General features: G+C 45.5%; 1 protein-coding gene across 1 annotated transcript in view; it reads left to right on the top strand.

The window, feature by feature from the left end:
* The window catches only part of Gpd1l (glycerol-3-phosphate dehydrogenase 1 like), a 58,253-nt gene that overhangs the window by 22,022 nt on the left and 23,763 nt on the right, over positions 1-12,468 (top strand). The window contains exons 3-4 of the mRNA XM_070006486.1: positions 5,259-5,399; positions 8,221-8,359. Of these exons, the coding sequence (XP_069862587.1) occupies positions 5,259-5,399; positions 8,221-8,359 (280 nt within the window). The remainder of the gene's footprint in view (positions 1-5,258; positions 5,400-8,220; positions 8,360-12,468) is intronic.

The following is a 12,468-nucleotide window of genomic DNA, read 5'->3' as shown; positions in this document are numbered from 1 at the left end:
GCTGTTCAGGCCAACTAATGTCCTATTCTATAATTAAAGTCAAGGTCAAGGCCTAAATCACACAGGGAAATAGAAGAAAATAGCAGAACTGTAGGAGTGACATTTGAAAATGTAAGCTTACTAAGTCTGGGAGAGAAAAATACTAGGTTGTTGCCTGGCCTGGTTCTATGGATTTGGAGGGGAAGAAGGAAGTGGGTGTGGAAAAAGAAAAGAACATCACCCTGCTGCTGGTGTGGGTGGAGTCTATGAACTCCCCTCGGCTGCCAGATTCACCCCCCTGTAGGTTTCTGTAACAGTCTATTTGGAAGCCAGTTCCCTGTGGCTTCCTGCTTCCTCTGGTTTACCTTGTGTGCTCATACCACTGCCTCCATGAGCATTGCCTCTGAGGGTAGAGTATGGTGTTGTGGCTGTAGACAGAAAGAGGAATAAAATGAGGGCTGCCTTCTGGGAGGACTGTATGAAAAGAATTAAATGTGGGGAAGTTTGCAGATGCCAAGGCCTACCTTATTAAAATGGTTTTGTGTGTGTGTGCGTGTGTGCGCGCGTGCGTGCGCGCGTGCGTGCGTGTACGCACATGCCAGGCCTGGGGCTTGAATTCAGGGCGTCAGCACTGTTTCTGAACTTCTTTTGTTTAAGGCCTGCACACTACCACTTGAGCTACAACCCCACTTTTTGGCTTGCTTTTTTGTAAGTTTATTGGTAGGTAAGCGTCTCACCAACTTTCCTGCCCAGACTGGCTTCAAACTGCAATCCTCAGATCTCAGCCTCCTCAGTAGCTAGGATTTCAGGCATGAACCACCAGCACCCAGCTTTCCCACCCATACTTTCTGTGTATTTTTTTTCACATTTGATTCAGTGCATTTATTTGGAGTTATGAATGAATGTAGAAGTTTTTTTTAGCTACAGTTAGATTTAAAGGTCATGATAGCCAAGCTCAGTAGCTTATGCCTGTAATCCTAGCTACTCAGGAGGCTGAGATCTGAGGATCATGGTTCAAAGCTAGCCCAGGCAGGAAAAGTCCGTGAGACTCTTATCTCCAAAAAACCACCAGAAAACCGGAAGTGGCACTGTGGCTCAAGTGGCCTTGAGCTGAAGAGCTGAGGGACAGTGCCCAGGCCCAGAGTTCAAGCCCCACGACTGACCAAAAAAAAAAAAAAAAGCCATGCTATTGCACTTGGGAAGATCAGTAGGCACTTGTGCTTGGTGGGGATTGGGTCTCACCTGCAGAGTAGACAACATGTAGTGGATAGTTGCTCATCAGCACACTCTATACTATGAATCAGAGGATACAAAAGATTCAGGTTTGTCCATATGGCTGTTCTCATTGGTTTTCAGTGATTTTTATTGTTGTTGGGGGTTACATTTTTATTCATTTGGATGAGAGCACTGGACTCCTGGGCTTTAAACAGCTAGCCCTGGTTCTTTTGTTCTGGTTCTTCCTCAGTCCTGCTTATGCTGAAAGACAAACTGTGTTTGGGGTTGTCTTTCCTATCCCATTTTAGGATCTTTAACAGTGGACAGCCTCAGAAACTATTTATTACTTATTTATATTATTTATATTATTTATATTTTGCCAGTTCTGGTGCTTGAACTCAGGACCTGGGCATTGTCCTTAAGCTTCTTTTGCTAGCACTCTGCCATATGAGTCACAGTGTCACTCCTGGCTTTTTCTGTGTTTGTGGTTCTGAGGAAACAACCCAGGGCTTCATGCATGCTAGGCAGGCACAGTACCACTAAGCCACATTCCTAGCCCCTCAGAAACATTTTAAACAAGGAGGCTTACAAAATCCTCAGATCTCAGCCTCCTGATGAGTTAGGATGTGTCATTTAGCTTAAGCTAGGATTTAGCCACTGGTGTGCCAAGCAGCCTCTTGTTCTGAGAGATGAGATTCAAATGACTTGTTAGCTGGTAAGACCTGGTTTTGATAGAGTATAAAAGGCATTATATTCTATGAACACACTGTGTGCCATACAAATAACCACCAAAAAGCTAGAAGTGGAGCTGTAGCGCAAGTGGTATAGTGCCAGCCTTTAGCAAAAAAGCCAAGCAAGAGCTGAAGAAAAAAAATTGGAAGGAAGGAAAAAGAAAGAGTCTCGAGAGAGATTGTACAGAGTGTGACCTGATAAGAATAAAGTGTAGGGGGTGAGTAGCAAGACCTGGTTGGTTTCCTCTGCTCCTTTTTGTCTGAAGAGCAAGTGCGAGGCTGGGAAGGGGGCTCAGTGGTAGAGTGCTTGCCTCACATGCATGAGGCCCTGGTTCAATTCCTCAGCACCACATAAACAGAAAAATAGGGAAGTGGCCCCATGGTTCAAGTGGTAGAGTGCTAGCCTTGAGCTGAAGAGCTGAGGGACAGTGCCCAGGCCCAGAGTTCAAGCCCTATGGCTGACCAAGAAAGAAAAAAAAAATAGCAAATGTTCTTGCAGAACAGGGGTCTTACGCTTTACTGTCAGACAAGGTAGGTGAGAGAATTTCCTACATAGTAAGGTGGGACAAAGAGCACTGGCTTTTGTTGTTTGTTTTAAATTTTATTGTTTTCATAAAGGTGTTACATATGTCAGGTAATGAGTACAACAGTGTCACCTCTTTCCTCATTTTCTCCCCATTTTTCCCTCCTGACCCTCCTCCCCTACAAGTTGTATAGTTCATTTTCAACATTGTCTATTGAGTTTCATTGCTCTGTTCACCCTTTGTCCCTCTCCTTATCTTCCCCAAGAGTAGTATTTTTAGGGTTGTTATTTTAGGCCAGTGCTAGGGTTTATACTCAGGTCCTAGGTGCTATCACTTTGTTTTTTTCATTCAAAACTGGTGCTCTACCACTTAAGCCATACCTCTACTCCCAGCTTTTTGGTGGCTAATTGAATATAATAATCCCACAGAATTTTCTGCTCCACAGGCTCTGGCATTAGGACAAAGGCTGTGGTTTCTGTGCTTGCCTTGCAGCGGGGAGGGGAGTGGTGGGTTAGAGGATGTTGGGGAGATACCTCGTCTGAGGCTTTCACTGAGGGGTAATAAGTCCCTGGTACCTATGACCCCAACCCTAGACTGGTCTGGAGGTGTTCAGAAGGGAAATACGGACTTTCCTTGTCTTCATGAGGAAGGAAGGAGATGCCCTAAGCTTTTGGCTGTGGTTCAGGTGTGGGAATGACTGAGTCATCTACACCAGCTTAAGCTAAAAGAATGGTTTGCTTTATTTGACTAAAAAAATACACATAGGGGCTGGGCACCGGTGGTAGCTCATGCTTCTATCTACTTGGGAGATTTGAGAGTAGAAGGATCATGGTTCAAGGCCTACCTGGGCAGAACTATTTGTGAGACCCTGTGAGAAAAGCCATCTTTTCTTTGGAAGTGGGTTGCTTCCTGTCAATCATATCAGAATAATTTCTCTTAAAAGTTTGTGTTTTAGGGCTGGGAAGGTGGCTCAGTGGTGGAGTACTTGCCTTGCATGCCTGAGGCCCTGGGCTCGATTCCTCAGCACACATAAGCAAAAAGAAAGAAGTCAGCAAGTCTTTGGGCTGGGAAGGTGGCTCAAGTGGTAGAGCGCTAGCCTTGAGCTGAACAGCTGAGGGACAGTGCCCAGGCCCAGAGTTCAGGCCCCATGACTGGACCCAAAAAAAAAAAAAAGTTTGTGTTTTGGACTGGTGGCTTTGTTCTTGTTGAATAAATGCTTTGGCATAAGGAAGGATTTTTTTTTTTTTTTAAATGTAAGGTTTTTGTCTTAGCTGGTTATTCCAAAATGGAAGAGAAATTAAGACACACCTCAGCTTGGACAAGAAAATAGCAGAAGGTGGGAGTATGTTTTGAGATTGCTTGTACACTGTTAATCTTAAAGTCTTTTAATGGTCACCTTATACAAATACATCCTACCCTCTTTTTTATTCTGATTGGCTAACAAGAGCAGAGAGGTGGGACCAGCTGTATTAGGGATAAAGAGGGAGCCTGCCGCTTGCTTGCTTTGACCAAAATCTGGCTAATGGCACATCTTTTTGCAGAAGTAAATTTTGCCTTGCTTTGAGAATTCTTTGTTTTTATTTCTTCAGTTGTGACTCTGGTAGTTTTTGTTTTTGTTTGCCAATCCTGGGGCTTGAACTCAGGGCCTGGGCACTGTCCCTGAGCTTCTTTTGCTCAAGACTAGCACTCTATCCCTTGAGCCACAGCACTGCAGCCTTTTCTGTGTATATGGCGCTGAAGAATTGAACACAGGGCTTCATGCATGCTAGGCAAGTACTCCACTACTAAGTCACATTCCCAGCCCCTCCAGTGGTTCTTGAGGAGCATATTTATAACAACCCCTTCTCAACTCATATATCACTGGGTGCAGTGGACCAGTCATCCCAAACAACATGGGAGTCTGGGACTGGGATATTCATGGTTCTAGGTCAACCAAGGAAAAAAAATCCAGGAGACTGGCTCCTTGGAAGGGAAGCTGGATATGGTGGTGCACACCTGTGTTCCCCGTGATGATGGGAAGTCTGTGGTTGGATTGTGGCTCACAGTACACCGGGACAGGAAGTGAGACTTTACTGTAAAAATAGCCAGTGAAAACCAGACTGGGTGTGGCTTAGCAATATTGAGCCTGCCTAGCAAGTATATATGGCCCTGAGTTCAAACCCTAGTGCTGTCAAGGAAAGAAGTCCATGTGAGGCTGGCTTCAGGTGCATTGGCTGAAATTATGCTCATGAAACTTTCTTTTTTTTCTTCTGCTTTCTATACTTGGCTTCATCCACATGGAAGCCTCACCACACATGTCTAAAATGGCTGCAGTAGCTCCAGGCTTCATGCCACCATCCCATACTGTTCAAGAAAAGACCTATAGCCACTACTGAAGAGTAAGGAAGCATTCGTTTCCTACAAACCCTTACTGACACCTTCCCGCTTCTGCTTGACTTTGAGTGTTTGATATGCCAGTTGAATAAATTAAGGACCATCCCTGCCTTAAGATAAAGACTGCTTGCACCCAAATTACATAAGTTACCTGCAAACTGTAGCTTTAAAAGAACCGTGGGAGCTGGGTGTGGTGGTGCATCTCTGCAACCTCAGCACTTAGGAGGCTAAAGCAGATCTTGAGTTGGAGACTAGCCAGGCTACTTAAGGAGGGAGAGCTGTCTCAAAAAAAGAAAAAAAAAATAAAGGGTATGTCAGGATTCTTTGTGGAGATTAGGGACTGCAGCAGTTCTTCCTTACTAAAGGGAAATGGGCAGAAGCAATTCCAGATGGATGCATGCTGTCTGACTATTGTTTGTTTCTCCTGATGCTGCAGGTTGCTATCCCAAACCTAAGCGAGGCTGTGCAGGATGCCGATCTGCTGGTGTTTGTCATCCCTCACCAGTTCATCCACAGGATCTGCGATGAGATCACGGGTAGGGTTCCCAAGAAGGCCCTGGGCATCACCCTCATCAAGGTAGGTTGTGTGCAGAGCAGGCTGGAAGGGTGTGGCTGGAGAGGGAGAGTGCCTCTCATCAGCTCCAGCTGTGGAGGGGGGGAAGGTAGAGGCAGAGTTTTGAGTTTTGTTTGTATTTATAAGGATGCCTGGCAGGTAATAGAACCCAAAACCCACAGGCCTGGTTCGGATCAGGTTTAGGAGCAGGGCAGCGTTCTGTAGCAGCAGGTCAGTCAGCCTGGAGGAGAGCAGCTCTGATGCTGTAGTCTGCTCTGCCTAGCCTGCGCTGGGCATCCCCAGGACCTGCTTCAGCTGGGACATGACTCATCATCAACCAGATCCTACGCTTTAGAGGGAGACAGAGCCTGAAATGGGCTCTTCATATTTAATTTTTTAAAAATTTTCTTTATGTATTTGCACAAAGGGTTTTCAATATAACAAATCAATTTATAATTACTATGCATCTTTTGTTCTGTTATCTTTAAGTTGTATGTCAGGTTTCAGTTCAACTTGTCAGTTTGTAAGTACCATGCATCTCGGTCAGGGTCACCCCTTCCATCATTCTCCATATGTCCAAGTGCCACCGATCCCCTCAAGTTCCCTGGTTCTGTTTTCACATCCATACATTGAGTATTACAACTGGACTCCCCACCCTTCCTCTATTTGTTTCCCCTCCCTTCCCAATAAAACAAGTTCTAGCTTCCTGGCATTTTGTTACACTGGTTGTTCGAAGGAGGGAATCCTCCCCTGTATATATCATATTTAGTTAACATATATATGACCCTCTATTTTTCATATATGTTTATACTTTAGATCTACCTTCTACATAGGAGAGAAAACTGCACCCATTGTGTCTCTGAGCCTAGCTTTAAAGTGGGTGTTTTAAACCACAAGTCCTCAGACCAGAGGCCATACCCTTAAGTGGAGAGAGAAACTCCTGTGTCTTTTTTTTTTTTTGGTCAGTCATGGGGCCTGAACTCTGGGCCTGGACACTGTTCCTCAGCTCTTCAGCTCAAGGCTAGTGCTCTACCACTTGAACCACAGCGCCACTTCTGGCTTTTTCTGTGTATGTGGTGCTGAGGAATTGAACCCAGGGCCTCATGCATGCAAGGCAAGCACTCTACCACAGAGCCACCTTCCCAGCCCCTCATTTTTTATTTCACTATAAGCGAGTTTCATACCTTCATTTAATTGGCTTCATAGGAAATCTTCATGTTTTATGTAATTCTGAGAATGAGTTTATCACCTTCACCACACTGCTAGGGGCCCCGGAGGGTATTGCAGTTCATTGTTTGTGTGAAGGTGAACTGGAGCAGCCTCTGTGCTGAACAGCACTAGGGTGGATAAGAGGTCATAGACTACTACTAGTTTTGGAATACTGTAGAGCAGAGAACAGGAATGAACAGGCTCATACAGTCACATGGCCAGCTTTCTAAAATAGTAATGGAGCCCAAAGCAGACCATAACAGATAAATGGTGTGGTTCTTAACTGACTTTTAGAAAACTAGCTTAATGAACCTCATGTTTGTTTAGGTAATTACATGCAACAAGATATACACTATTGGAGAATGGTGACTTGGCTGGGAGAGGAAACATGAGGAAGGAGAAGGGTTGTGGGAAAAGACACAGAGACTTCAGTATGTGGGTCATGTTCTGCTTTATTTTAATTTTTTGCACTGTTGGTGAGTCATGTTCTTAATCCAAATGATGGGTGCATACTTTTAAAAGTGTGTGTGTGTGTGTGTGTGTGTGTGTGTGTGTGTGTGTGTGTGTGTGTGTGTGTGTGTGTGTGTGTGTGTGTGTGTGTGTGTGTGTGTGTGTGTGTGTGTGTGTGTGTGTGTGTGTGTGTGTGTGTGTGTGTGTGTGTGTGTGTGTGTGTCCAGTGCTTGGGCTTGCACTCAGGGCCTGGGCACTTTCCCTGAGCTTTTTGCTCAAGGTTCACCCTCTACCACTTGAGCCACAGCTCCTCTTCCAGCTTTTTGTGTTTAAGCGAAGATAAGAATCTACCCGACTTCTGCCCAGGCTGGTATCGAACATTAATCCTCCCATCTCAGCCTCCTGAGTAACTAGGATTACAGGCACTTGCCATTTTAATCTTTATTCTTTTTTTTTTTTTGCATTTGTTTGTTTTAATTTTTAAAGGTTCCCCCCCCCCCCCCAAGTCTTGGGGCTTGACTTCTGGACCTGGGCACTGTCCCTGAGCTTCTTTTGCTCAAGGCTAGCACTCTACCACTTGAGCCTCAGCACCACTTCTGGCCTTTTCTGGTTTTTTTTTTTTGGGGGGGGGGGTCCGGTCGTGGGGCCTGAACTCTGGGACTGGGCGCTGTCCCTCAGCTCTTCAGCTCAATGCCAGCGCGCTACCACTTGAGCCACAGCGCCATGTCCGGGTTTTTTCTTATGTGGTGCTGAGGAATCAAACCCAGGGCCTCATGCATGCAAGGCAAGCGCTCTACCACTGAGCCACCTTCCGAGCCCCTGGCCTTTTCTGTTTATGTGGTACAGTGGAATTGAATTCAGGGCTTCATCCAAGCTAGGCAAGCAAGCAGTCTACCACTAAGTGACATTCCCAGCCTAAAGTGGTTTTTTTAATTGTAAAGGTGATATACAGAGGGGCTACAGTTAGTGAGTACATTTCTTTTTACCCCTTCCTTTGCACTCTCTGTTTTTCCCTCCCATCCCCATCCACAAGTTGTATAGTTCATTTTCTTTATTTTATTCCTTAAGCAGTTCGTATGCACTTTGTTTTCTCATGTAAGAGTATTTTTCTTGAGATATCTAAATGTGGATTCTGCATAAAGCAGCTATATGCAGCTCTGTGATTCTGTTTCCTCCTCCCTCCTAGGGCATCGACGAGGGCCCCGAGGGGCTGAAGCTCATCTCTGACATCATCCGAGAGAAGATGGGCATCGACATTAGTGTGCTGATGGGTGCCAATATAGCTAGCGAGGTGGCTGCTGAGAAGTTCTGTGAGACCACTATCGGTGAGCCACCCAGGGGAGACATGGAGGTCTCTTCTGTGTGTTCCCCTCCCTCCTTGCTCGCCCCTGTGCTGCTAGAGTGGAACCCAGGGCCTGGCGCATGCTCCACCCCAGAGCTGCCCCACCCCATTCCTCATACTGTCTATGGTGGGCCTGGGAGTGGGCGGGTTATGTGCAGAACCATTCTGTGCCTCTGAAGTGGTCCAGCCACACCAGAGTGAATGGAGAGCCGGGGAGATGACCTGATCCACCTGGAAGGGGGACCAGTAAGTTAGACATGGAAATAGAAGGTTGTTTGTACCCCCACACAGGGGGTGTTTGTACCCACACTCAAATGGGAGAGGTCCCTTGGCCAAGAAATTCCCTTTTTATCCTTTCATTCCTTCCCTCCCTCCCTCCTTCCTTTTTTTCCCTTTGCCTTCCCCTTCTTTTTTTTTTTTTTGTCGGTCGTGGGGCTTGAACTCTGGGCCTGGGCGCTGTCCCTCAGCTCTTCAGCTCAAGGCGAGCGCTCTACCACTTGAGCTACAGCGCCACTTCCGGTTTTCTGGTGGTTTATTGGAGATAGGAGTCTCTCGGTCTTTCCTGCCCGGGCTGGCTTTGAACCGTGATCCTCAGATCTCAGCCTCCTGAGTAGCTAGGATTACAGGCGTGAGCCACCAGCGCCCGGCTCCCTTCCCCTTCTTATTCACGACTGAATTTTGCTGTGTTGCATATGTTGCCTAGACTGGCCTTGAACACTGTCTCCTGCTTCTATCTCCCAAGTTGTTAGGACTGACTACAGGATGTATCACTCACCTAGCTTAGCTTTTCACAGATCACAAAAGCCAGTCTCCAAGTCCTTCCTCACTGATTCTGGTGAGAACTGAACAATGGGTGAGGGAAGTTCCCATTTTCTGGTGACTAAGGAATGACTTTCAAGGTCGTGCCACAAGGTAGAATCTTGGTTCAGATTTGGCTGTCCTGTTTCCTGAAATAGTAAGCTTTTTTTTTTCTGTTCTTACATGTTGGGAAGAAACATTCTCACACTGATGTTGTGAAAATTCCCATTGCTTTAAGAAGGACTTTGAGAATCTGAAGTATCTTAAAATATATATGCACTGGTGTAAAAATAATAGTTCTGTATTTTTAGACACTTTGCAAACATTTAGGTTTTTCTCTACCACTGCACAACTTTTACAGATGTTTCTCCTTGACAGATGCATAAAATGAACCTCAGAGACCAGAGGCTGAGTTCTGTAGTGAGTGACATGAAGTTCATGGAAAATGAACCTTTAGATTCTCACACTTTCCATATAGGATGCGTATAGTTTCATTGCAGTTCCCCCTTGATTTTCATTTTAAATATGTAGGGGCTGGGAAGGTGGCTCAGTGATAGAACGCTTACCTTGCATGCATGAGGCCCTGGGTTCGATTCCTCAGCACCACAAAAGCAAAAAAGAAAAAATCCGGAAGTGGTGCTGTGTCTCAAGTGGCAGAGCGCTAGCCTTAAGCTGAAGAGCTGAGGGATAGCGCCCAGTTTCAGAGTTCAGGCCCCATGACCGGAACCAAAAAAAAAAGCTTTTATTCTCCCTAATACAGTAATAAAAATTTTGTATACATTTTTTTTTTTTTTTGGCTGAGAACCCATTTCCATTTGGTCACTGAAACTTAGTCTTTTAAACTACCTGCACATTCTAGCTGGGTTGTTTATCTGCCTCTAGCCTGTGTATTGTAGGAAAGTGACTTGGGCTTGTTTGTCAAGAAAGGTAAATGTCCCATTGTCACCTCTCTTTCCCCTTGACTTCTGTCTGTGCCCTTTCTCTGTGGGTTGGACAAAGCTGGCACTGGTGTCTTGAGTTAAATTAAGCAAAGCATTAAAAGTAGCTAGAGATGGGTGCCAGTTGCTCATAGCTGTAATCCTAGCTATTTATTCACTAGGCTGTGAGGATCGAGGGTTTTTTTTGGGGGAGGGTCCGGTTGTGGGGCCTGAACTTTGGGCCTGGGCGCTGTCCATCAGCTCTTCAGCTCAAGGCTAGCGCTCTACCACTTGAGCCACAGTGCCACTTCCGGCTTTTTTCTTTTTGCTTATGTGGTGCTGAAGAATCGAACCCAGGGCCTCAGGCCTCCAAGGCAAGCGCTCTACCACTGAGCCACCTTCCTAGCCCGATCGAGGGTTTTTTGGCTGTGGGTATTCTTTTTTTTTTTTTTTAGTCGGTCATGGAGCTTGAACTCTGGGCCTGGGCACTGTCTCTCAGCTCTTCAGCTCAAGGCTAGCTCTGTACCACTTGAGCCACAGCACCACTTACAGTTTTCTGGTGGTTAATTGGAGATAAGAGTCTCCTGGACTTTCCTGCCGGGACTGGCTTTGAACCGTGATCCTCAGATCTTAGCCTTTCGAGTAGCTAGGATTACAGGTGTGAGCTGCCAGTGCCTGGCATCAATGTTTGAACCCTATGAACCACCAAAAAACTGCAAGTGGTGCTGTGGCTTACGTGGTAGAGTGCTAGCCTTGCACCCAAAAGCTCAGGGATAGCACCCAAGACCCTGGGTTTGAGCCCTAGTGCTGGTGTGTCACACATGGGCAGGTGTGCACACATGCACGCGCTCTCGTGTGCACACACACACACACACACACACACACAGATAGAACATGAGAGTGATAATTTTAAAAAGTTGTATATAACCTGAATTTAATCATGAAGCTATATCAGACAAGCTGGAAGTAAGGGACAGACATTGTCAAACAGACGTCTCTTACTCCTCAAAAGGACAGCTGAAGGCTAATGGAGCGCTCCATGTGTTGGAGCTGGCGGCCTGATCAGGAATTCAGCAGGGCTTTGGGAACCTAGATTCAGGAATGCAACAGCGTTCTGGACCTCAGTTATGGAGGGAAAGTTGCTGTCTCAGACCACACTGGTCACTGATGAGAGTTGAATCTGGATCATCTGTTAGTAGTATAGCAACATTGAATTGCACTGTGGTTATGCAGATCTCACCCCCCCTCCTTGTACTTTTCACCCCTTCCTTCCTCCTTCCCTTCTTTCTCCCTCTGTTCCTTTTTCTCCCTTTCCTCCTTCCTCCCTCCCTTCCATTTCCTTTATATATATTATATATATAATATAATATATAAAACATATATATAACATAACATATATAATATATATAGTATTGTAACGATACTGTACAGAGGGGTTACAGTTACATGAGTAAGGTAATGAATCCATTTCCTATTGAGCATTGTTGCCTCCTTTGTTTTTCCCCTACCATCCCTTCCCTCCCCACCTCCCAACTTCCTCTCCTCACCTCCCAACTTCCTGCCCCACCCCCAAGTTGTAAAGTTCATTTTCAACATAGAGTCTTGTACATCTCATTGTTACAGTGGATCCTCCCTTCAATTTCTGTTTCTGATAGTGCTGGGGTTTGAACTTAGGGCCTTGAACTTGGAATGCAGGCCCTTTCTTTTGCACTGTGTTGTTTTTGTTTTTGCTTGTTTGTTTGCTTGAATTCCAGGGCCTTACCCTCACTCAGCTTTTGGGTTCATAACTGAAGTTCTATTGAGTTGCCTCCTATCTGGCTTTTTTTTTCCTTTTTACTAGTTAATTGGAGATAGAGTCTCATGGGCTTTTCTGCCTACGCCAGTTTTGAACCCAATCCTCTGGATCCCAGCTTCCTGGGTATTTTTGAGACCATCTCTCAAAAATAACCACCTGGGGACAAGCGTGCCTCCAAATCCACCTGTTTTAGTCTTCCTGTCATGGCTGGACGGCCATGGCTTCTGCAGAGGTGAAATCAATCAAACTTTTCTGCCTGGCTGACTTGAATCTTGATCCTTCCAATTTGAATCTTGATCCTGCCAAGTTGCTAGGATTAAGGTTGAGAATCACTGCACATGGCTTTCCCTCCTTTTTCTTCTTTTTCAATCATTCTGGTGGTGAAGCACTGGCCTTGAATATACTAGATAAGTACTCTACCTTGTTCCCAACACTCACGATTTCCTCTATTGATGACATTCAGTTTAATTAATTTTTTTTCTGGTTTTGAGATCAGGTCTTTAATAATCCTCCCACTTCACCTTTCCTGGTGCTGAGATTACAGTTGTGTGCCATCATGCCTAACACCAGCTATTTTTGTTG

This window comes from Dipodomys merriami, unplaced genomic scaffold (assembly GCF_024711535.1).
Source record: "Dipodomys merriami isolate MVZ:Mamm:240054 unplaced genomic scaffold, mDipMer1.0.p SCAF_7, whole genome shotgun sequence".
NCBI classification, from domain to species: Eukaryota; Metazoa; Chordata; class Mammalia; order Rodentia; family Heteromyidae; genus Dipodomys; species Dipodomys merriami.
This window is presented reverse-complemented; position numbering and strand designations above follow the sequence as displayed.